Raw genomic sequence first — 26,704 nt, 5'->3', positions numbered from 1 at the left:
AAAAAAGAAGCCTTTTATAAAAATGTAATTAAATTCATAATTTCACATGTATTTTTCAATACCACACAAATTACTGAAATTTCATTCTAAACATTAACAGAGAGGCTTAAGTGTTAATCTTACAATATTTCTCCAATGCCAAATCCGTGTCTTGTTTGCAAATAATTAAATCTGAGACGTCATTAGGAATCTAAACATGGTACTTTCAAAAGTTTGACCTACCTTTCCAACCCAGACAGAGTAGGCTTACCGACACATCAAAATGTAAGCTTTAACTGCTGGCTTCTGTTCTTCCGTGGTTTAACACAACGAGGGAAGGTCACGTGTTTCCCTAAAAGCTGTCTGGGTTTAAACATTATTTTAGCCTACAGAAAGTGAATAGCTTAATCAATTGATAGTGACAGAATGAAATTACTTCCCAAGCAAAGTCTGTTTAGTCTTCTCGGGCTATAAAAGGTTGAATCTCAGCCTCTGAATGTCAAAGAAACTAAACAGTGATATTCCCATATGCATGGAGTAATGTCTTTCCCGGGTATTTTACACCTTCATGCTTGTTTCTAGACACAAGCATAAAGCATCTCGGGCCAAGGCACTGTTATACATCACTTTATATAAATCGGATCAGTTTAATTTTATTACAAATCTTAAGCGAACAAAAGTCGGTGCTTTTTGCTATTTTCTTTAATAAAAAGTAGGCCGATGGCATCCCCCTTTCATACCCCGTCAATTCGAGTCTTGGTTTTAACTTAACAGCCTGTCATTGACATGGAGGTTGGATATTTAAAGAGCGGGTGGAGTAATTGAGCGACAAATCTATGGATATAGCAGTCCATAGCCTAATTTCGTCTGTCAAACAGGTAGGCTTACCTAATTTCTTAAATAGGAAGAAATTGGTTCCAACACAAAGCCCTCTTGTTGTTAGCAAAGTCTCATTCAAATGAAGACTGCTGAAATGAATTATGCCTACTTTCAGCACCATGAGCTGTCTATTTCTGATTGATTGTGCCGCGGTGGCTGCTGCTTCAAGTTTCAGCGACACGATGTAAGTTACTCGAGTCTGGCTTCTTGTGAGGTCAATGACTCTGATAAATACATAATGGGCGAGAAACATATTGTTGCGCTCTCCTTCTCAAACTGAACAGAACATAAGCTAGTCCATACGCAAGTTTTTTTTTTACATTTGTAGAAGCCTCCTGAACTGCCACTGTAGCCCTACACAGCACAGCCATTGGTTAGGCAGCACACAAAAAGGTTTTTGATCAGCCAGGGGCTCCGGGTTGGAATATCCATTGCGGTGTGTAACGCAGCCAAGTTGTATTTACACCATCATCAGCTATCTTAGAAATATAACTTTGCTCTGTGCTTCTCTGAGCATGCACTTCGTAGCCTATAGGCTATGGATCATTTGATTGAGACTACACTAAAGAGTCTATATGCACACTTGATATTGAGCACCCAGCGAAAAATCTGAGAAAAGTTATTCTAAAACATTGATAAATATTGAAATTTCATAAATTACATGACCCTCCCCCTGGACTAGATAACAAAAAAAATGACTAAACCCTCCCCATGACTGAAATTGAAAAAGCATGACCCTCCCCCAATTTCCTTCAGGTAACCATTCTGTAAATTTAGATTAATCCCATAGCTGATGCTTTTATCCAAACTTGCATGTGCATACATTTTACATACGAAGAGTTATTGTAAAGAGAGTTATTAAAAAATAATTGATTTGTGGGGCTGATACTAGTGCTATACACTTTTTTTGTCTTAAGGTTAGATGGCTGAAACTGAACCATACTACTGGATACAAGAGGTAGAAAATGTCAAAAACTTCATCACCTCTTGTTGACGTGACACCCTTAAGACATTGAGAAGTTGATGTAGTAAAGTGCTGCCAAATTATGACCAGCAGAACACAGGCCGATAGAAACATAGATTAGAGCAAAGGGAAAGATAGGTCAATATTTTCGCTTACACAACCCTAGGAACAAAGGCACTATAGTCTACCGGCTTCATACAGTAACAGACAGATTCTTCATAGGTATGCTACTCATAAACAGCTTCTATGCCTCTGTTAGCACTTATAAAGGGGAGTGTGTATCATTTAGGAAAGTGCTCAACCCTTTTCCCCATCTTCTTGCACTTTGCCCACTTGTCACTCTGTTCAAAAAACTGGCAGCCATCTTGACTCACACACGAGGAGACGTAGCCCACTAGACAATTAGCCTCTGCCTCTTTTGGCCGCTCAGAAATTCTGTAGATCAGGGCTCTCCAACCCTGTTCCTGGAGAGATACCCTCCTGTAGGTTTTCACTCCCAGTTGCAACTAAACTGATTCATTCAACTTATCAACAAGCTAATTATTAGAATCAGGTGCACTAGATTAGGGTTGGAGTGAAAACCTACATGACGGTAGCTATCCAGGAAAAGGGTTGGAGAGCCCTGTTGTAGATTGATGCGGTTCTATATAGTTGGAGGAGGCTTCGCTCTGGGGGCTTGGCGGGTCTAGCTCTCTCCGTGGACAGACTTGCAGAGTATCCGCAGGCGAGACATGACTTCGTCCCAGTCCAGGTAGGCTCCCTCCAGGTGCCTCACCCGGTCTGGGTGGCTCTGAAAGCTCTTCCGCCCATGGAGCAGGCGCCAGTTGTCAAAGGTGACCAGGTCGCCTGCAGGAGGAGGTGGAGGGAAATGCCGACTCAGTACTCAACCAATGTTATACAGATATTTCAAGATGAAAGTTCAAACGAATAGGCTAATAGGCTAACGAATACTAGCACTCTTAAGTGCTAGTACAGTATGTCACATAAAAGATTAGTCATAGACGGTAAGTCTACCATCTCTACAACATTTGTAACTACAATGAATGAAATATTTTACAATACAATCCTATTCACATTGCCAACTTTTATCCAGGGAAGCTTCACTTGAACTGCTAATGTTGAAGGGGCACACTCATGCACACACACTAACCAGGCTCCATCTTGTAGGTGAGCATGTTTTCTGGTCGCGTCATCAGCTGGACGTAGGCCTTGAGGGAGCTGTAGAAGGCCTGGACCTGGTGCAGGGGGAGGTCCAGCACAGAGTCCCTGGTGGCATTGTTGTAGTTGATCCGGACCACCCGCCCATCACTGTCAACACTGCTCAGAGAGAGGAGGGGTGCCACTGTTAGTAAGTGTGTGTGTGTCAACCTTTAAAAAACGATGAAAAAGATTGCATGTTGGACATCTAGGCCTTGTTGCATAATCAGACTCGGCAGTTGTCAAGTGTCAGATGTACATATCTGATACAATCGTATAAGAACGATCAGTAGCAGTATATATCAATTCCCACAGTGACCTTGCTTGCTCACTTAAAATCATCTTCTTACCCATCAGTTGCAGGCTATGTTCCCTCAAAAAATGTTGGGCACTAGGCAACATTCTGTGCAACTTCTGGGGGGCGTTTACAGTGAACACTGAGGCTGTACCCGCTTTAAGTTACAGTTTTAACAGTGGTTAAAGTAGGCCACTGTGGCTATTTGATCATAATGTAGGTCCTACTAGAGTGGCCTACCATCAAAAACAATGTGAAAAAATGCATCGCATAACAGCCTACAGTAGCAGCAAATGTGTAATGTACAAAGTAGGAGACGTTTGAAAAAAAGGTATTAACCTGTTTAGCTACTTGTCCTTCAGACAAGGAGGTGACTGAAAATGTTGTGTGATTTGATGCAAGAATCCACAAAATTCATTATTATTACCTGACTAGCTTTTCAAAGATGACTAGAAATGCACACATTTTGTGCTCTTGTAGGAAGCAACCGCTCCCCCATCGTTGACAAAACATTAGCTATAACTGTGCTAATAACTCACTAACAAGCAAAGAATATGAACAAATGTGCACAGGTGGCTACATGCAGCCCTCGCTTTGATCTCAAAACAAGCGCATCTACACACAACCACTCACGCTGTAAACACAGTTGAACTGGACTGTGTTTACAGCGTGAGTGGTTGTGAGTGGTTTGTGTAGATGCACACAAAATGTGTCCTGCTGATATTTATTCTGCCCAGCAGTCCAAGGGGAGCTGCGCTTCTGCGCACAGCTTAGAGTGAACATTGGTTGAAGGTTGTGTATTATACATTTATACTGCGGTTTAAATTCTGAGCAGCAGATGGCGACACATATCCATCAAGCTCCTAAATCATATCCATGTAGCTTTAAAATAATCCTGGGAATGTGACTGACTGTCTGTGTGTCTGTCTGTGTGTATTTTGGTCCATGTGCTACCTGGAGCAGTTCTAGACTGACCTCCTGTCAAGTCACATTAATATGTAAGCTGAGTGATGTCTCTTATGTGTGCGAAAAACAAGCCAATGCATCCATGTCTTATGTATTTTAATGGTATGGCGCTCACTCACTCTATGATGTGGTTCTTGGACTGCACCATGAAGTCGCAGTAGTCGGACCCTGTGTCGGTGAAGTCCACCCGCAGGGAGGTGAGGGTCCTGAAGGCCTCGGGGTCTTCTCTCCTCAGTTGATCTGCCATGTGGAAGCCGTCCACCGCTTCACTCTCCCCGCCCTCGCCAGCCTGGCTCAGGCAATGCAGGAACTGCACCTGCAAACAGCCATACAGGATATTAGTACCGTTGCTAACAGCCATCCCATACAGGATACATACATCTTACAATATGGGGGGTGGGGACTGTGTGCAGTAAACTGCTTAAAATATATATATATATATATATATATATATATATATATATATATAGTGTGTGTGTGTGTGTGTGTGTGTGTGTGTGTGCGTGCCAGAGTGTTTCATCCAGATATGACTCAGGTGTCTGACCGATAGTGGGATAGGAGAGGATTCATGTAGATTTCATGAACATGACGGTGGATACTGTCTACTCACTCCAGGTGGGTAGTGCAGTGCTGGATAGTCAGTGTGGAGACTGAGTTTGCCAGAGGTGTAGGCCACGTTGTTAGCCTGGGATTTGTCCTGCACCTGCCATGTGTGCCTGAAAAAGGAATGAGACAAGTTGAGAAAGGTCCATTATTAATGATTATTAACTAATTGTCTAATCACAAAGGTGTTGAGCACTAATGGCCAAGGCATTCTCTTTGGAAACATTAAAAAGGTTCAAGAGCAACAGGACATGGAAAAGGTTACTCATCGTCCTACATTTCTAGTATTTTGTTAAATGGATACTGTTGAAATAGTATGTCAATTGTGACCCGATTCAGGAAACTAGGTGTATGTCGCAAGTCATGACTTCACAGGAGAGGCGTTTGAACGTACATAAAAAAAAAAAATCTAAATGTGTTTTCAGCCAGAAGTGCCTTCTCGAACATGTGAACTTTCATGCCATCTGTAAATACGAATAAAGTTGTTAAATTAAGAGCCTTGTTGGTTTAGCTAAAGAAAAAGTCAGGAACCTTCCCGCTAGCCATGATTGGCTGAGAGAATGAGTGGGCTGGACATGCCGAGAGATGAGTTTCAGATTGTTCTGCGGTGTAGCATATCTTCTGTCTATAAAATGAGCTGCTCGTTATGCGTAGATAATCCTTTCTACTGCAGTTTTTTTCTAAAGATATAACGTTAGCCATGGAGAACTGCAAATATGTTGCTACTGCTCTCAATAACATTGCTGCCCTGAATTTATCAGGGGCTATCGACAAAGGTCAGTGGGAAAAAGTTGTGATGGACTACTTTCTGGAGGACGATCGTGCCATGCTGACTCCCGGACTCTGAAAATGAATCAGACGATGAAGAAATCCCTGACTTAGGTAAAAACATTTTCATTGAATCAGACATTCTAGAGTCTTCTGATGACAGTGATGGCGAAGAAACGGCGATCAACAGTGTTGTTATCACGGAAGAAGAACACCGAGTTTTGAAATCAGTGGAACATAACGGGCCAAACAAGCTGTGCGAACTAAATGGAAACGACACAGGACATCTTATTTAATGAAACGGGTTGCAGTCTGCCGTGAAGCTCTCATCCATGTATATGGGTAAGAATCTAGCTACACTTTCAGATATTATACATTTCTAATTTAGTCAGAAAGTTGTTTTCCTTGAAAGTTAAGACTTGCTGTTAGCTAGCCAGCTGGAGTTTGATGGCTGGCTTGTTAGCTAACGTTAACATTGAACCTAACTTATTTGGTTAACTTTAGCTATGACAATTGGTTTGTATTGCTAGTAATGTTACTCTATGGATTGGGATGATAGTACATTTTTTAGCTAGCTAACCTTAATGTAACATGTCCAAACATAAGACCCCAAGTTAAAGCTTGCTGTTAGCTACCTAACGTTAGCTGAGGTTAGATGACTGGCTGGCTTGCTAGCTAACATTCATTTAGGTATATGAATTGTGTGTAACATTAGTGATGTTTTCTCAGAATGCCATTTTGCAAGGCTAGTTATAGCCTAATGTTAGCTAGCTAACATTGAACTTATTTGGTTAACTTTAGGTAGCTATGCCAATCGGTTTGTATTGCTAGTTAAAGCTTGCTGTTAGCTAGCCAGCTGACGCTAGATGGCTGGCTAGCTAGCTAACATTACGTGTATGATGTGTGTGTAGTGATATTCTCAGAATGCCATTTCGCATCTATTGTATAATAATGCTCAAATATTTGTATCTGGAATTTGTCTTTCAGCATCAGTAGGACATGCCTAACTCTCCTTCACCAGAAATACAGGGAGAATGGTCTAATGCCTCCCATCAAAAAGAGAGCTGGCCCAAGCAAGCAAAGGCAGCAGCGCAGTCATCAACTACATGCACCATTTTTTCATCAACTACGGAGTTGGGGAAACACGTGTGGACCTGAATTGTGATAACTGCTGTGGCCAAAACAAGAACAGGTTTGAGCTCTAGTATTGTGCCTGGCGAACCATGCACAAGCGCCACCACAGTCTGGACCTTCACTTCCTTACAGGCCATACCAAGTTTGCCCCCGACTGTCATCAAGCAGCGCTTCAGAAAGACCAGAGTGAACATTTTGTCTGAGATTGCTGGTGTTGTGAAGGACAGCACTGTGAAATGGGCCAACATCCCACAGCTGGTTGGACTGGAGGATGATACGGTGCTGGTGGAAAGCTATGGCTAGTAACAACACCTGCCTCCATACTTCAGGCCGCTGCCACAGATCAAGCAGTACCAGAACTTCAGGTGAAAATCCTTTTCATTGCATTGTATGAGGTGAATCTTCTTATCTAAACTTGGGAGGTGAATTGATGTTGTGCAGGGTTGTAATGTCTCCTGATTTTTTGAAAATGTTATTCCCTGTTTTACAGCTTCGAGGCTCTGGAGCCTGGTGTTGTTGTCGCCAAGGAGTGTTCGGACTAGAGGTCGACCGATTAATCGGAATGGCCGATTAATTAGGGCCGATTTCAAGTTTTCATAACAATCGGTAATCGGCATTTTTGGACATCGATTGTGGCCAATTACATTGCACTCCACAAGGAGACTGTGTGGCAGGCTGACTACCTGTTATGTGAGTGCAGCAAGGAGCCAAGGAAAGGTGCTAGCTAGCATTAAACTTATCTTATAAAAAACAATCAATCTTAACATAATCACTAGTCAACTACACATGGTTGATGATATTACTAGTTTATCTAGCTTGTCATGCGTTGCATATAATCGATGCTGTGCCTATTAATTTATCATTGAATCATAGCCTACTTCGCCAAATGGGTGATTTAACAAGCGCATTCGCTAAAAAAGCTCTGTCGTTGCACCAATGTGTACCTAACCATAAACATCAATGCCTTTCTTAAAATCAATACACAAGTATATATTTTTAAACCAGCATATTTTGTTAATATTGCCTGCTAACATAAATTTATTTTAACTAGGGAAATTGCGTCACTTCTCTTGCGTTCTGTGCAAGCAGAGTCAGGGTATATGCAGCAGTTTGGGTCGCCTGGCTCGTTGCGAACTGTGTGAAGGCCATTTCTTCCTAACAAAGACCGTAATTAATTTGCTAGAATTGTACATAATTATGACATAGCATTGAAGGTTGTGCAATGTAACAGCAATATTTAGACTTAGGGATGCCACCCGTTAGATAAAATACGTAACAGTTCTGTATTTCACTGAAAGAATAAACGTTTTGTTTTCGAAATGATAGTTTCTGGATTCGACCATATTAATGACCCAAGGCTCGTATTTCTGTGTGTTATTATATTATAATTAAGTCTGATTTGATAGAGCAGTCTGACTGAGCGGTGGTAGGCAGCGGCAGGCTCGTAAGCATTCATTCAAACAGCACTTTCCTGCATTTGTCAGCAGCTCTTCCCTGTGCTTCAAGTATTGCGCTGTTTATGACTTCAAGCCTATCAACTCCAGAGATTAAGCTGGCAATACTAAAGTACCTATTAGAACATCCAATAGTCGAAGGTATATGAAATACAAATGGTATAGAGAGAAATAGTCCTATGACAACTACAACCTAAAACTTCTTACCTGGAAATATTGAAGACTCATGTTAAAAGGAACCACCAGCCTTCATATGTTCTGAGCAAGGAACTTAAACGTTAGCTTTTTTACATGGCACATATTGCACTTTTACGTTCTTCTCCAACACTTTGTTTTTGCATTATTTAAACCAAATTGAACATGTTTCATTATTTATTTGAGACTAAATTGATTTTATTTATGTATTATATTAAGTTAAAATAAGTGTTCATTCAGTATTGTTGTAATTGTCATTATTACAAATTATATATATATATATATATATATATATATATAAATAAATAAATAAATAAATAAATAAATAAATAAATCGGCCGATTAATCGGTATGGGCTTTTTTTGGTCCTCCAATAATCAGTATCAGCTTTGAAAAATCCTAATCGGTCGACCTCTAGTTCGGACTGTCGGGACCAGGTTTCAGCTGCTGCGCAACGCTGACATCCTTCAGCCCATAGATGGTCTGCCTGTACAAGCACCACCTGGACTGGACACAGCTAGACAAACCAATCTTTTTGAGAAGATCAGGGAGTTTTGCAACGAAGAGGCTATGGACATCACATGCCCTGCACCAAAGTCAAGGGCAGGACAGAAACATGCTCTCCGAATATAGATTCCCTTGTTCATGCGTGGTAATGTAGATTCCCTTGTGCATGCGTGGTAATATAGATTCCCTTGTTCATGCGTGGTTCGGACGGACCAGTCATCAGCACTATCTGCAGTGCTTCTATTCAAATGATTCTCTCCTAACACAATCAGGGGTAAAGTGATTGTGATACACAATCAGGGGTAAAGTGATTGTGATACACAATCAGGGGTAAAGTGGCTGAGCAGCAGGATAAAACAAAACAAAATTGTAGCAGCAACGTATGGCGTTTATGTCATTTAGAAGCTTCTGATAGGCTAATTGACATCATTTGAGTCAATTGGAGGTGTACCTGTGGATGTATTTCAAGGCCTACCTTCAAACTCAGTGCCTCTTTGCTTGACATCATGGGAAAACCAAAGAAATCAGCCAAGACTTGGTTCATCCTTGGGAGCAATTTCAAAACGCCTGAAGGTACCACATTCATTTGTACAAACAATAGTACGCAAGTATAAACACCATGGGACCACGCAGCCGTCATACTGCTCAGGAAAGAGATGCCTTCTGTCTCCTAGCGATGAACGTACTTTGGTGCGAAAAGTGCAAATCAATCCCAGAACAGCAGCAAAGGACCTTGTGAAGTATCTATATCCACAGTAAAACGAGTCCTATATCGACATAACCTGAAAGGCCGCTCACCAAGAAAGAAGCCACTGCTCCAAAACCGCCATAAAAAAGCCAGACTACGGTTTGCAACTGCACATGGGGACAAAGATCGTACTTTTTGGAGAAATGTCCTCTGGTCTGATGAAACAAAAATAGAACTGTTTGGCCATAATGACCATCGTTATGTTTGGAGAAAAAAAGGGGGAAGCTTGCAAGCCGAAGAACACCATCCCAACCGTGAAGCACGGGGGTGGCAGCATCATGTTATGGGGGTGCTTTGCTGCAGGAGGGACTGGTGCACTTCACAAAATAGATGGCATCATGAGGGAGGAAAATGATATGGATATATTGAAGCAACATCTCAAGACATCAGTCAGGAAGTTAAAGATTGGTCGCAAATGGGTCTTCCAAATGGACAATGACCCCACGCATACTTCCAAAGTTGTGGCAAAATGGCTTAAGGACAACAAAGTCAAGGTATTGGAGTGGCCATCACAAAGCCCTGACCTCAATCCTATAAAAGATTTGTGGGCAGAACTGAAAAGATGTGTGCGAGCAAAGAGGCCTACAAATCTGACTCAGGAATGGGCCAAAATTCACCCAACTTATTGTGGAAGGCTACCCAAACCGTTTGACCCAAGTTAAACAATTTAAAGGCAATGCTACCAAAAACAAATTGAGTGTATGTAAACTTCTGACCCACTGGGAACGTGAGTAATAAAAGCTGAAATAAATCCTTCTCTCTACTGTTATTCTGACATTTCACATTCTTAAAATTAAATGGGTGATCCTAACCGACCTAAGACAGGGAATTTTTACTAGGATGAAATGTCAGGAATTGTGAAAAACTGAGTTTAAATTTATTTGGCTAAGGTGTATGTAAACTTCCGACTTCAACTGTATGTATGGAATACTATGTGATAAGTACATGTGTAACAGTATATAAAGTATGTTAATGTACTGGTGTGCATTTTGGCAGTGGTAAAAAGTACTTAAGAACTTAAGTATTTTTGGGGGGTATCTGTACATTACTTGACTATTTATATTTTTGGCACCTTTTACTTTTACTTCAATACATTCCAAAATAAAATAATGTACTTTTTACTCCATACATTTTCCCTGACATCCAAAAGTACTTGTTACATTTTGACAGGAAAATTGTCCAATTCACACACTTATCAAGAGAACATCCCTACTGCATCTGATCTGGCAGACTCACTAAACAGAAATGCTTCGTTTGGAAATTATGTCTGAGTGTTGGAGTGTGCCTCTGGCTATCTGTCAATAATTTAAAAAAACATTTGGTTTAATATAAGGAATTTGAAATGATTTATACTCAAGTATGACAATTTAGTACTTTTTCCACCACTGGATGTGGCATTTATTTCACATCAATTTAGACAAGTGTGTCTGGGTAAGTGTCATCTAGTATTTATCAAATATTTTTAGCATCTGGACCACTTTCTGTTTACCTGGAATTTTTCCCTTATTGTAGGCTACTACCACTTTTAGTCTTAATCTTTACTACACTACTCACTGTTTAGCACATGACCTCATGTGAATCCTTAAAGAGATGAGGGGGCTGGCTTAAGAGGGTGTGAACAATGCTGAATGGGTGTAGACCAAGTATTCCCAAACGCGCAATGTCATCATGGGTATGCAAATTAAACAAATTATTCACATTAAATAAGGTTTTTTAAAATGAGGGTTTTTTCTTGTCTGAGTAGCCTCGTTTCACTGACAAAAATCAAATTAAACCATCAGCGAAATAACAACACAATGTCAAATACAGGTAGCCTAGTCAAATAATTAACATCCAATCACATTAACCATTACTCTCTCGCGGGAATTCCACTAACGGTCCGTATGTAGCCAAACGTAGCTGCTGCTCATGTTGGTATCTGTACTGATGGCGCAAAAGCCATGACAGGGAGACATGAAAATGCTCATCCAGAAGCGGCACTCCTAGTGGACGGGGACTTTAATACAGGCAACCTTAAATCTGTTTTACCTAATTTCTACCAGCATGTCACATGTGCAAACAAAGAGAAGAAAAAACAACTCTGGACAACCTTTATTCCACACACAGATACGCATACAATAGCTCTCCCTCGCCCTCCAGTTGACAAATCTGACCATAATTATATCATCCTGATTCCTGCTTACATGCAAAAACTAAAGCAGGAAGTACCAACGACTCGCTCAATACGGAAGTGATCAGATGACGCGGATGCTACACTACAGGACTGTTTTCCTAGCACAGACTGGAATATGTTCCCGGGATTCATCCAATGGCATTGAGGAGTATACCACCTCAGTCACCGGTCTTACTACACCGGCTCTGATGCTCGTCGGATGTGGCAGGGCTTGAAAAATATTACGAACTATAAAGGGAAACCCAGCCACGAGCTGCCCAGTGACGCGAGCCTACCAGACGAGCTAAATGCCTTTTATGCTCGCTTCGAGGCATGCATGAGAGTACCAGCTGTTCCGGACGACTGTGTGATCACTCTCTCCGTAGCTGATGTGAGCAAGACCTTAAAACAGGTCAACACTCACAAACGGATTACCAGGACGTGTACTCAAAGCATGCGTGGACCAACTGGCAAGTGTCTTCACTGACATTTTCAACCTCTCCCTGACCGAGTCTGTAATACCTATATGTTTCAAACAGACCACCAAAGCCAAGCTTCCTTACATCCAGACCCTATATACCAGGCGGTGTCAGAGGAAGGCTCAAAAAATTGTCAAGGCCTCCAGTCACCCAAGTCATAGACTGTGCTCTCTGCTAATGCACAGCAAGCGGTACCGGAGCGCCATGTCTAGGACCAAAAGGCTCCTTAACAGCTTCTACCCCCAAAACCCATAAGACCGCTGAACAATTAATCAAATGGCCACCCAGACTATTTACATTGATCCCACCCCCTTTGTTTTGACACTGCTGCTACTCACTGTTTATTATCTATGCATAGTCACTTTACAAATTACCTCGACTAACCTGTACCCCCGCACATTGACTCGGTACCGGTACCCCCTGTATATAGCCTTACTTTTTGATTTGATATGTTTACTTTATTTAGTAAATATTTCCTTAACCAACAATGCAGTTCAAGAAATAGTTAAGGGCTTATAAGTAAGCATTTCATGGTAAAGTCTACACCTGTTGTATTCGGCGCATGTGAAAAATAACATTTGATTGAGTGTATTGGGTAATATCTCGGGCTTAATGTCCCCTGGATAAATTTTGGACTGGCCTTCCAGTCTTTGTCCCTGTGCAAGCATTACTGAACTAGAACAGCCCAAGTTGAGATGGATTGAGGCCTCACCTACCAAAACTCAATTAGGTTACATGTCCATAAAACCTCTGGTTAATCCAGACTGAAGGTAACAATAGTAAGTGTAGCGTTCAGTCTGGTTTAACCAGGCTGCCCGTGTCATCCTCAGTATACAAAGGAGCGGATAGCTGAGTAGCAATGGTTTCTATAATTAGGATGTTTAGGAAAAATCGACAACAAACGCACCCTAGTAAATCTGCTGCGGTGAAAATATAAAGCTGTGTGGAAAATGCAGAGCTTTTAGAAATGATATCACCGTGGTTTGGTTTAAGAGTATATGACGCTAATAAAGTCAGAGGGAAAGGTTTCTCACCCATAGAACGTCAGTCGGAGGTATCCGATCCTCTGGCTGAGGCGGGCCACCTGACCCTGCTCCACCGGCGCCCCCTTCAGGTAGACGATGCCCACGCGACGTAGAGCCAGCAGCCAGGCCAGGGCGGCCTTGTCGTCGTGGAGGACCTCCTCGAAGTTGGCCGTGGGGATCCGCAGCTCTGAGTCCCAGTACACACGCTCTGAGAGAGCCAAGGAGATAGATGCACTTCATTAAAGTATTGTATCATCCTGTATGGTCTGTATCATACCGTCCTGTATCGTATCAGTTTGTCAAAGTTCCCAGATTTTTCCGAAATTTCAGTTGGAGGCTCCCCAGAATCAGGAGGGAATAAGCTGGGAGGGAATCCTTCAACTGAAAATCCTTGAGGCAGGATTTCTGAAAAACCTGGTAAATTTCCGTAATGTCAGAATTTTGCAATGCATAGAGAGTGCAACTTCTAACTCTAGAGATACAAATTTCGGCCATTTTCTACCAATATTGACAACTGACAGTTTCTGCTCTGTGCAGTGATTGAACTGCAGGTTGGGGACAGAATAGAATGTCCTGGTTTGTTTGCCTTGGTTTCAGGACAGCTGAGGTTGTCAAAACCATATGGACAGACACCACAGCCTGTCAATGAACAATGGACTCTAACGGCAATATGTGTAATGCTCCCGGTCACAGTCTGTACTGTCTGTATATAATGTGTCTGTGTGTCCATGAAACGTTTCCTCCTAGGGATAGGAGGGAGGGAGGCCAGCTCGCTACGGTTCAATAATCTGTGAGGAAGGGAAAGGGGTGAGAAGAGTGCATGTCTCGACTGACAGCAGTGGAAAAAGCCTCCCACTGCTTCGCTTTGCACCAAGCTGGCTTCAGCCCTTTTTCCATAGAGGCTCTCTCCAGTGGCTCCTGCATTGCAGACACAGCTGCCGAGCTCATTTAGTGTGTGTGGCTGTGTGTATGTGGGGGGGTACAACAAACCTATTCAGTAGCAATTCATCAGGATTAAGTGGAGAGAAAATCCAAGTCAGATGTTAGAAAGCTTGACTTTGCATCAACTCAGTTGATGTAATTATTTGTGTGGCGTAGTCAATGGATTTTGCTCCGTGAGTACAGCTATGGTAACACATGGAGTCTCTACGTGTCTAGGGGCTTTGCATGAATATGCTGCAGCTTGATTGTCACTCTGGGGGATGATCCTGAACCTTTTCACCTGCAACAATGAGTCATCGAGATACAATGATATCTTTCACTGATACTGATGACTTAACCCACAGCAGGTTTTTACATCTCCTGTCACGCTGTCATCTCCAAAACAATTCTCTGTCAAAAAGTCAAGAAGAACCCCCCCAATCCAAACTCTGTAAATGAAGAGGGTTGAAAAATGTTTGGAAGGGAAATAAGATCTTTATTAAAGGCTGGCTGATCTTGAGGGTCACCGACAAAGAGAAGGTTGAAGTATGAGGAACTTCTAGAATAAAGGCTAGTTCCTTCCAATGTTACAAGCACTCCCATGCAATCAGACTAGCCCATAGACACCATTTGACCAGTTGGTATGTATCTGCACACAAAGGGGGACATAAAGTTCTTGGCTAGAGGCAGAACGGTGCTTCAGGGACAGAGCCCTGGGGTTTTGGATATCACACATGACGTAGTAAGCCATAACAGCAGAGGTAAAAGCATGTCGTATCGAATTAGGAATTTTGGCTGAACTTGCCTTCCCCCTGTAAATGGACCTTTTCTTGTCTGGTGAACTTGTCATGTTCGGCTAACATCACTGGTTATCTTCTGATTGACTCAAGATCAGTATTAACTACCTTCACTGTTATGTTTTAAACCAAGGACCGTTATGTTTTGAACAAACCGATTTCAATCCTTGAGGTCCAAGAAAAATGTAGAGAGCGAGAGTAAGGAGAGAGGAAAGGATAGGAAGGGAGAGACAAATGGAGACAGAGGAAAAAAAGTGAGAGAAAATGGAGAGTGGAAAGGAGCATAGAGAGAGTCAGAGCAGAGAGCGCTAAACCCGGGTAGGCCCTTTAGTGGGTGATGGATGGGGTAAGAGAGCGGCTGGCTGGGCAGTGGGCCCGGGCTGGAAGGGTTCAGATGGTGCAGGGCCCAGAACATTGTGCTCGACACTCAAATTCTCACCAAGCGCAAAATCGCTGCTCTGATTTCCTGAAACGTGTAGCGTCGGTCCACCAGGCCAATCAGCGATTAGTCTCTCTGACTCTTGCATAGTTTCCAACCGGGGTTAACTGAGATACAATGTCCGGCTGTGTGTCTGTTTGAGAGAGAGCTAGTGCCTGTCCTAGTACTTATGTGTCGAAGAACGCAGGAGTTTTAAATGTGACACTATTATGCTTGTGTATGTACGTGTTATCTGTCTGTTTGATGGGAGCGTGTATTTGTAAATCCTTTCCTCCCTTCCTTGGGCTTTTGCGGCTCTTGCGGCTTTTCCAGACGAGGTACTCTCTCTCTCGTCGTGGAGTTCCCCAAAAAGCTGCTCTGAGCGTAGACAGGGTCTTTCACAATTCAATTACACTAGATCAACTTCCTCACAAGGTCAACTGTGGAGTTCAGTTCTTTTCGACTGGAGGTATTAGACGCCGTATTGTATTTGCTGTAAAGGCCTTCACAAACATGGTGGCATTCATCAGTGCTTTCATTGCAAAGGGGGCTGATGCCAGTGAGTGTGCCCACTACAACTATCAGGACAAGCCTGCAGCTGTACTGAAATTTTAGATGAATGGAATTGGGTGTTATAATCGGCCAGAGAAATGTTATCTAGTTGAATACAGAGGTTTCCGCAAAATAACTACAATCCTGTATCCAATCATGTGAGAAGTGAAGTTGCATAAACACACAGTCCCAGACACACACACGTCGCCACATTGTAGCTGTTGAAGTCTCATTTACTAAGAGCCTGTGTCTTAAACTGACGTGGCACAGCTAGTCCTTCTCTGGACTAGCACAGCTAGTCTCTTCTCTGGAGAATACAACAAACTAACCTTTCTCTGTTTAATGGAGAAACCTGTACCACAGAGACACCTCTGCCTTCTCAGCTTTAATAAAGAGTCTGGTGACCAATTCCAAACCGACCCCCTAATCCCTACCTCTACCCCATAGTACTTTTTATAGATCTGGAAGACATGGATAGGAGTCAGCAATAATAGCTTTCCCCTCTTGTTATAGCTCGACCTAGCCCTCAGATGGGCTGGATGGAATTTCCCCATGTTGCTTACACCTATTCAATCCATTCAGATCTTTAATATCCTTATCACTCTCCTGAGCAGTAAAGCTGAACTGAGCTGTGCTGTGCTGGCCTGGTTACACATCCACCGAAACATACCATACGCATCCATGTGTGTGTGTCTGTGTATGTCCGTGCGTGCGTGGCGCTGTGTGTGTGTGTGTGTGTGTGTGTGTGTGTGTGTGTGTGTGTGTGTGTGTGTGTGTGTGTGTGTGTGTGTGTGTGTGTGTGTGTGCATAGCGGGAGAGATTCATCTCCTTGATCGACAAATCAGTGTGTGTACATGGAAATGGTGAGGTTTTGGGGGGAAAGATGCGTGTTTTTCCATTGATGCACCGGTGCAGCTATGTTTTTAGGAGCCTTGTTTTTTCTCCCCAAACTGATGTGTTCTCACGTATCGACCACAAGAGCCCGTAGGTCCAGAGGGTGTCTAAATTCATACCAGATGAGTCAAGGAAGACACAGACTCCCATTAAGTCAATGGAAAGACATATCAGCTGCTGCTTGGATGAGTAGGAACCAATCAAGTTCCATTAGGACTGAGGCCAATTCGGGGCAAATTATCGTAACATTCAGACAGTTTGCTAGTTGAGCTGATGAGAGTACTTTAGACAGCGAACCTAGTGAATGCAATATCTATGCCGTTAAGTAACATTTTTATTTTTTTTATATATTCATACTTGTGTTCATCTCTAAGCCAAGCTAGATATCAATTAGATCCTCATTAAAAAGTGAGAAATAATTCTATCCTATTTTATTACGATTTACAAACATGGCTTGCTTGCTAAAACTACATCAGAGCAGAATGTTCCATTCCTTGGTGGCCAAACAGGGACAGTCTTAAGTATCTATCTCATTATACCACTAACAACTGGCCCAGAGTCAGATTAGGCCTGTTTATCTCATGAAAGGATGCTTTAAACTGATGCATGGCGAGCTGATCCAAAATCTGCACCGCAGGGAAGAGAGTGACTCAGTAGGCACTATGGTAGTGACCAAGCAGACAGTGAGTAAAAGGTGTTGACACATTTCAAATCAAATGTTATTTGTCACATGCGCCGAATACAACCTTACAGTGAAATGCTTACTTACAAGCCCTTGACCAACAATGCAGTTTTAAGAAATATAAGTGTTAAGTAAAAAATTATTCAAGAGCAGCAGTAAAATAACAATAGCGAGGCTATATACAGGGGGTACCGGTACAGAGTCAATGTGCGGGGGCACCGGTTAGTCGAGGTAATTGAGGTAATATGTACATGTAGGTAGTGTTAAAGTGGTTATGCATAGATAATAAACAGAGAGTAGCAGCAGCGTAAAAGAGGGGGGGCAATGCAAACAGTCTGGGTAGCCATTTGATTAGCTGTTCAAGAGTCGTATGGCTTGGGGGTAGAAGCTATTAAGTATTTTGGACCTAGACTTGGCGCTCCGGTACCGCTTGCTGTAACGTAGCAGAGAGAACAGTCTATGACTATGGTGGCTGGAGTCTGACAATTTTTCGGGCCTTCCTCTGACACCGCCTGCTATAGAGGTCCTGGATGGCAGGAAGCTTGGCCCCGGTGATGTACTGGGCCGTACTCACTACCCTCTGTAGCAGTCGGTAGAGAAGAGTCCAGAGGAAGATGTGTGAGAAAAGACTGTGGCCTCTTGGATAAGCCAGCCAACACTGCTTCGTCACCTCGCGGTAGGTAAAAGGCTCAAAGTACACTAGCTAGAAAGTGAGAAAACACCATGTCATTCACCGACGATAATCCTCATCCTCCTCAAGCGTTCAAAGAGAGCTTAAGGACACGGTAGTGCCAGTTTACAGGCTTGATTACTGTTCACAGGATGCGGCGAGTTGGAACAGTTGATAAACATACAGAAGATAATGACTACTAGACTTAGAATAAAAGGTGCTATCTAGAACCTAAAAGGGTAATTTGGCTGTCCCCATAGGAGAACCCTTTGAAGAAGGGTTCCCCGGAGGTATCTACATGGAACCCAATAGGGTTCTGCATGGAATCAAAAAAGGGTTCTCCTATGGGAACAGCCGAAGAACCCTTTTTTCTAAGAGTGTACTGATAATGTTAATAATGTAGGCCTAGAAAGACAATGCCTCGTAATAACGGGAATAATAACCACACTACTGTTGGAATATAACGTGTGCTATCCAATATTTCCTATGGAGGGGTGATTGAAACAGGTCCACAGCCCCCCAAAAGCCACATCTCCCAAGACAAGGGTTTTAGAAACCGAAAATGACTATAGTACCATTCCTAGAATGCTTTTGGAATAAGAAGGCAAAACAACTCACGGTTGCTAAGGTCCTCGGTAAGATACACAGGAATTGTAAACACTAACAAATATAATGATGACAAACACTCCTTGTAGATTCCAATCTCCCTGGGCACAAAAAAAAGTATTTGAGTGTTTGCTTGTATACTATACACACTATGGCTTCAAGCTCTAGCCTAGACGATATAAGTGAGGTCAGAACCAGACCTGGGTTTAAAATAGTACTTGAAATAATTTAAATACCAGTGGAAACCCCACTCGCCTGGCACTCGAGGCAGGCTCAAAAATGCCAAATAGCTTACTATTTAAATCCAAGACTGGTCAGAACAAGGTCCCCTCAGTTGCATGGGGTGGATAAACAACAGGGCAAATTGGTTCAACGAGTTGAGTTTGGCTTAAAAACGGTGTCTCTAAACATCCACTTCCATTCAGCTTCCCTTTAATTAGTATTCCATATGGCAGAGGGGGGGGGGGGGTTGAACATGACTGCACACAGACTCCACACCTTGCCGAAGGTCTCAAGTTATTAAGCTATTTCACATACGGCCGCTGCATACCTCAGTGATATAGTCTGGTCTAGATGTGTGAAAGCGACATCCTCTGGGCTAGAGATTGACAGGCTGCACACGTTGACAGCAGCAGCAGTGTCTGGGGAACCCCACATAATTAGAAATGATTGGAGGCATGTGGTCCTGGAGGTTGGTCTAGTGGTCAACACAGCCGCCTCCGGACTACCCGTGCCCCTCAACAGCGGGGGTTCAAATCCGTTGTGCTAGTTTCTGTACTGTTCATTCTCCCACTCATTTCCATGCTGTGTAAATAAATGAAATATAACTTTTTTTTAAGTAAATGGTTAGGGGGAAACTCCTAATTCCTACAAACACCAAAAAACAAGTGAGGGGTGATTCAGTCTGAGTAACACCCCCGCAGCTCATATTATCATATTAACCTCGGCATCTCCCGCGTGTGCTACACTTTGACAATCTTACCGGTCTTCTGGGAAAAAAGGAAAACATACAGATATTCCAAACTAGGTCTGTCTGTGAGTGAAATAGAGAGAGAGAGAGAGAGAAAGAGGGAGAAAAAAAAGAGAGGGGCCTATAGGGAGCTAGGTAGGGATGTGAACAAAACTTGAGTAACAAAACTTCCAGATGTGAACATTGTTTCACCATCCATCCATCTAAAAGCGTCAATTTTTCCAGGGTTTTTGGCAGGAGGAATTTCAGACCAGACCTCAGGAGGATATAATTAAACCCAGAGACAGGGGGGCTGGTGCGTGTGTGTGTGTGTGTGTGTGCGTGCGTGTGCGTGTGTGAAAGACAGAGCCAGACAGAACATGAGCTAAACTCTGTCTGATAGGAGCACTCCTGGTGCTGAGCTAGCAACAGTTGAAGAACAAAAACCCTGCACTTACAAAGTGTGTGTGTGGGGGGGGGCTCTTACACCTGTACTAAAGGAGAGAAGGAAGGGGGGGTGGGAAGGTTGCTATCCACACACACTGTCTTTAATCACTCTAGAGTGGAAACAAAGCAGGAGCCACTGAAACCTGTGGATCCTTCAGGACCACGTGTGGAAACACCATCTAGTCTCTCCTCAGTTGAAATGCAGCTACAGCCTTCATTTCACCTTCATTACTGCCTTGTACACTGCTCTTTCCATGACACACAGTAGACTGACCAGGTGAATGCTATGATCCATTATTGATGTCACTTGTTAAATCCACTTCAATCAATGAAGGGGAGGAGACAGGTTAAAGAAGGATTTTTAATTACGACACGGCGTGTGGTGCATGAAATGTATTCTTGGATGTTACACATATTCAAGTTTAACAGTCTGTGCTCAACACTTAGCTAACTAGATGGCCATTTAGATCACTTGTAACAAGCAAATACTGATATACAGTAAATACACTTATTGGTATCAATAATGTTTTTCTAAAGTACTTGTGGCCTGTAGCATATGTTTTTTTAAAGAACTGAAAATGCAGTTAGTATGGCACAAAGAAAATGTCAATCAAAAAGTAACATTGGAATTTGCACAACAGAATGCTTGGTTAAGGTACTGTACGAGGGCACAGAATCTTACTCTTTTTCAGATAAATTCTTCAGGGACATTTTCAAGAACAAAAAGCATTTATCTCATGGGTCTTCAGAGCACTGTAGCAGTCAGCTACTGTTAGACTAGACAAAAATAGAATGGACACTGTCAGCATGGGTGAATTGGCTGTGTGTGTGTGTGTGTGTGTACTGTAGCAGTGAATTTCAATAGACAGAGACACATGCTCAACACAAACTAAGAGCTATGAAACTACGTAGGCCCTACCAGTTTGGGATTGGATCAAATTCAATCATTATATTTAAAAAAAATGATTTATCCTGATTTATTCCAGAATATCTACTTTCAGCGACAGTGGGGAAATTGCCATATAGCAGTTCTTGGCATAATATTCTTACCGTTTAGGAAGAGCTCCTCTTGTAGGGCTTGTCTGGCAGCAGGAGAGAAGCACCGTTTCCTTAGCCATTCTGGGTCAAACTCGCTGGTGTGCTGGTCCGGCCACACTATGGACACCTGAGGACAACCACAGAGGTTGGTTAAGGGTTTGCGTGAGAATCCCAAACCTTTCCCAAAGGCAGCTCACACTAGTGTAGCACATGGGGATGTGTGAAACTTGCTCCTCAGCCTGAAGTGTCCCCACTTGCACTTCTCTCAAATGTTGTGCACAAATTTGTTTACATCCCTATTAGTGAACATTTCTCCTTTGCCAAGATAATCCATCCACCTGACAGGTGTGGCATAGAAGCTGATTAAACAGCATGATCATTACACAGGTGCACCTTGGGGACAATAAAAGGCCACTCTAAAATGTGCAGTTTTGTCAGAGAATATAATGTTAATTTCTCGATCATACCTCACTCCAATGTCGTTTTAGAGAATTTGGCAGTACGTCCAACCGGCCTCACAACCGCAAACCACATGTATGGCGCTGTGTGGGCGAGAGGTTTACTGATGTCATCATTGTGAACCGAGTGCCCCATGGTTGCAGTGGGGTTATAGTATGGGCAGGCATAAGCTACGGACAATGAACACGATCGTATTTTATCAATGGCAATTTGAATGCACAGAGATACAGTGACGCGATCCTGAGGCACATTGTCGTGCCATTCATCCGCTGCCATTACCTCATGTTTCAGCATGATAATGCACAGCCCTATGCCACAAGGATCTGTACACAATTCCTGGAAGCTGAAAATGTCCCAGTTCTTCCATGGCCTGCATACTTACCAAACATGTCACGCATTGAACATGTTTGGGATGCCCTGGATCACGCGTACGACAGCGTGTGCCGTCAATATCCAGCAACGTTGTACAGCCATTGAAGAGGAGTGGGACAACATTCCACAATCAACAGCCTAATCAACTCAATGCGAAGGAGATGTGTCACACTGCATGAGGCAAATGGTGGTCACATCAGATACTGACTGGTTTTCTGATCCACGCCCCTACCTTTTTTTTAGGTATCTGTGACCAACAGAATCATATCTACAGTACCAGTCAAAAGTTTGGACACACATTCTCATTCCAGGGTTTTTCTGTATTTTTTACTCTTTTCTACATTGTAGAATAATAGTGCCTACATCAAAACCATGAAATAAATAGTAACCAAAACAATTGAATCAAAATATATTTTATCCTGTTGAAAAACAAAATGATAGTCCCACTAAGCGCAAACCAGATGGGATGACATATCGCTGCAGAATGCTGTGGTAGCCATGCTGGTTAAATGTGCCTTGAATTCTAAATAAAATCACTGACAGTGTCACCAGCAAAGCACCCCCACGCCATCATACCTCCTCCTCCATGCTTCACGGTGGGAACCTCACATGCGGAGATCATCCGTTCACCTACTCTGCGTCTCACAAAGACAAATTTGGACACATCAGACCAAAGGGCAGAATTCCACCGGTCTAATGTCCATGGCTCGTGTTTCTTGGCCCAAGCAAGTCTCTTCTTATTATTGGTTTCCTTTAGTAGTGGTTTATTTGCAGCAATTAGACCATGAAGGCCTGATTCACGCAGTCTCCTCTGAACAGTTGATGTTGAGATGTGTCTGTTACTTGAACTAATTTATTTGGGCTGCAATTTCTGAGGCTGCAAACTCTAATTAACTTATCCCCTGCAGCAGTGGTAACTCTGGCTCTTCCTCTCCTGTGGGGGTCCTCATGAGAGCCAGTTTCATCATAGCGCTTTATGATTTTTGAGAATGCACTTGAAGAAACTTTCAAAGTTCTAGAAATTTTCCGGATTGACTGACCTTCATGTCTTAAAGTAATGATGGACTGTTGTTTCTCTTTGCTTATTCGAGCTATTCTTGCCATAATATGGACTTGGTCTTTTACCAAATAGGGCTATCTTCTGTATACCACCGCTACTTCGTCACAACACAACAGATTGGCTCAAACGCATTAAAAAGGAAAGAAATTCCACAAATTTACAGGTGTGCCTTGTTAAAAGTTAAGTTAATTGAAATGGATTCCAGGTGACTACCTCATGAAGCTGGTTGAGAGAATGCCAAGAGTGTGCAAAGCTGTCATAAAGGCAAAGGGTGGCTACTTTGAAGAATCTCAAATATAAAATATATTTTGATTTGTATAACACTTTTTTGGTTACTACATGATTCCATATGTGTTATTTCATAGTTCTGATGTCTTCACTATCATTCTACAATGTAGAAAATAGTAAAAAATAAAGAAAAACCCTTGAAATGAGTAGGTTTGTCCAAACTTTTGACTGGTACTGTATATTCTTAGTCATGTGAAATCAATAGATTAGGGCCCAATGAATTTATTTCAATTGACTGATTGGGGCAAAGGCACTGCATCTCAGTGCTAGAGGCGTCACTACAGACCCTGGTTCGATTCCAGACTGTATCACCACCGGACGTGATTGGGAGTCCCATAGCGCAGCGCACAACTGGCCCAGCATCGTCCGCGTTAGGGTTTGGCCAGGGTAGGCCGTCATTGTAAATAAGAATTTGTTCTTAACTGACTTGCCTAGTTAAATAAAGGTTAAATAAAAAAATACAAAATATGAGCTGTAAATCTTTGAAATTGTTGCATGTTGCGTTTATATTTTTGTTCAGTATAAATTAACTTAAGTGGAGTAGGATGAGTGCCATTAGATTGACACGGATATAAGGTCAGTTTTACATTTCCCTCCTTATGGTTAAATTGAGGAAAGATAAGTTCATCCAAGATATGTTACCTTGTTGTTGTCAGTGACTTGGACCCGGTCAACCCCAGTGTGGATGTCCAGCTGGGAGAGCAGCAGGCTGCGGGCCTGGGCCGACTGCAGGGTACACAGTGGGCATTGACAGTTGTCCCTAAGCCATGTGTACGGGTACAGGCTCTGTCCGCTGCCCTCCCACTCAACCTCCAGTAGCCTTTCCTGCTCCAGGGCCCGGACCTGCCTCACCCCAGGGCTGTCCCCCAGGGCAGTGGAAGGGAGCGGGGCGGGTGCCTGGGTCCCGTGTCCACGGAGCTGCCTCCAGGTCAGGTGAAGAGAAGGAGATGAGGAGATGGCGGCTGCCCATCCAGGCCTACCCCCAGCCCTCAAGGCATGGCAGGCCAAGACGGAGCTTCGCTTGAGCATGGTCGGCAGGGTACATCGTGCTATAGTGGTCGTCCACATCCTGGAACCGGGACCTCCGGATGAGAGCAGAAGGGTTGTCGGAAAGGACAGTACACTCTGGGATCCAAGTCATCATAAATATTCCAACGGTTAATAAGGGTACAGGTCAAGACACATCTAGGCATGTATTACTTGTTTTTTTTTACTTTTATTTTGAAGTTATTTTTGAATTATTGTTTTAAATGTATTGTATTATCTAGGCATAAATGGAATTGAGATGTTTTAAAATAGTCACTTTAATTTAAATAGTTCGATTTAAAATAGGCTAGTTTGAGGCAAAAGGTGTAATAATACTAAATGCACCTTGCTACCACACTGATGAGGAGAACAGGACCTTGCAATTTTGTTGTATCCAAAATTGCTTTCATTTGTTATTTACAAGCGCGGCAACACTGGGTCGTCCCTAGACACCACAGACAAAGTCATAAACCCTGCCTATTTCTACAATTTATCTTCTTAAATGTGATTTTAAACATTACCCTAACCTTAAAAACACAATGCTAACCCTAATCTTAAATTAAGCAAAAAGCAACAACAAAAGAACATGCTTTTTACGATATAGACTATTTTGACGTTGTGGCTGCGCTATCTAGTGGAAACCACAACATTGCGCGACACATTTTTTGTTGTTATAATACTGTTCTGATACTTTGCATGTTTCCGCTTTGGAAACTAGATGAAAGGTCAATACATGGGCAAGCGTCCCGGAAGCAGCTTGCACTACAGATTTAGAAAAAAGGCTAATATATATAATAGATTGCCTTATTTTGTTATTCCGTACTTTGAGAAACCTTACAAACTATATATTTTTAACTATTTGTACTTATGCGAGTCTGAACTGCTAGGCTAGGTTTACTGTAGCTATCTGCCCAGGCTAGCTCTCGTTCTACTACTAGCTAACGTTACCTTAGCAAGCTACTATTACCATTTAATTTAGCCTCCAGTGACAAAATAGTTGACATTAGACGCTCGCTTGCTGATATTAATTGAATGATTTACGAAAATCCCGTGTTTGTAGCGAGCTAGCGAGCATATATCCCATTAATTTATGTGGAGACATCGAACTAACGTTACTTTGCTTTCACTACGCAACCAGACATTCCAGTGACAACACATGCTATATTTACCGGCAACATTACAATATGTAGTATCTAAAAAATAATTATGAAAAATTGATGTACCTGTATTATTTTGGTAGGCTTCTAAACTTTTGAATGTTCTTTGTCAACGAAGCGTCTATCAAAAATGCCGTGCCGACTGTCAAACTAGGGGAAAGGTTAGCACGTGGGTGAATGACATAACCACTGTCGTTGTGGAGGCATCAGATATGGTGAGTCAGTGAACTTTGCTGACATGACATCAACAGACCAGGGTTATAGTGTCCCAATATCAAGGCTGGGAACTTAGAAAGTCGATCACAATTAGAATAGCTATTAATCATTCTCCCACTCGGTTTGCATATTACAGAATATAGCAGAGCAATCTCTTACCTCTCAGCTCTTCAGTTGTGTCAGTGAGACAGTTTGGACTTGTCCAGTGTAGTTGGTCAGTAACAGGTTGAATTAAACTAGCCTGTGGTCTGGAACTGGGTGCAACAACTGCTTAAAATTATATTTAAATTATATTAAATTAAAATTAATTATTCACACTACTCAGAACCCTGTTAGAGGAGAGTGACAGTATTCTAATTATTTCCTTAATACTGTCTGCTACTTACCCGGTATTGATTTAGAAAATACTTTAAACAATAATAGCTATATTGTAATAGAATACTAATTATCTTCCAATACAATTTGTTGCCAGGTACTTTCCATTTGTGTTGAATTATTTTATGAAAGTGCTAGATGATTAACTGTTATCACATGAGTAGTGTAATTCTGCAAGGGGACATGTTAACTAATCTCCCTTCCCCTCAATGCAACAGCAGACAAACTATTGTAACGACCCTGGGTTTATAAGCGCGGAAATCGACTCTGCCGCTCGAGCATGCTTTTGCGGCACAGTCGATAGTGCGCCGGACTTCGGGCTAGAAGGTCGAGGGTTCGACACCTGCTCCCTGCTGTTTCATTACACTATGTAATCGAAGGCGCATGACTGTCTGTGAGACCAAGACTGCTTTATTCCACTGAGCAAAAGCC

At 42.4% G+C, this 26,704-nt stretch overlaps 1 protein-coding gene across 3 annotated transcripts; it reads right to left on the bottom strand.

The window, feature by feature from the left end:
* Nucleotides 1-10: 10 nt before the first annotated feature.
* LOC139562908 (gamma-butyrobetaine dioxygenase-like) lies at nucleotides 11-25,906 on the bottom strand. Of its 3 annotated transcripts, none has more exons than XM_071381065.1 (8): nucleotides 25,748-25,906; nucleotides 24,141-24,567; nucleotides 21,332-21,446; nucleotides 13,355-13,553; nucleotides 4,891-4,996; nucleotides 4,400-4,596; nucleotides 2,973-3,139; nucleotides 11-2,668 (listed from the first exon to the last, which is right to left on the bottom strand). In XM_071381065.1, the coding sequence occupies exons 2-8, from the start codon at nucleotides 24,564-24,566 to the stop codon at nucleotides 2,508-2,510; spliced, it is 1,371 nt and encodes a 456-aa protein (XP_071237166.1). In that variant the 5' UTR covers nucleotide 24,567; nucleotides 25,748-25,906; the 3' UTR covers nucleotides 11-2,507. The 3 variants fall into 3 exon arrangements, with proteins under 3 accessions (XP_071237166.1, XP_071237165.1, XP_071237167.1); XM_071381064.1 differs by having other exon boundaries at nucleotides 24,141-24,623; nucleotides 25,748-25,896; XM_071381066.1 differs by having other exon boundaries at nucleotides 24,141-24,580; nucleotides 25,748-25,895.
* Between the last annotated feature and the right edge of the window lie 798 nt (nucleotides 25,907-26,704).

The sequence above is a fragment of the Salvelinus alpinus genome, chromosome 33 (assembly GCF_045679555.1).
Source record: "Salvelinus alpinus chromosome 33, SLU_Salpinus.1, whole genome shotgun sequence".
Classification (NCBI taxonomy): domain Eukaryota; kingdom Metazoa; phylum Chordata; class Actinopteri; order Salmoniformes; family Salmonidae; genus Salvelinus; species Salvelinus alpinus.
The sequence above is the reverse complement of the archived record's forward strand: the minus strand, read 5'-3'. Positions and strand labels throughout refer to the sequence as shown.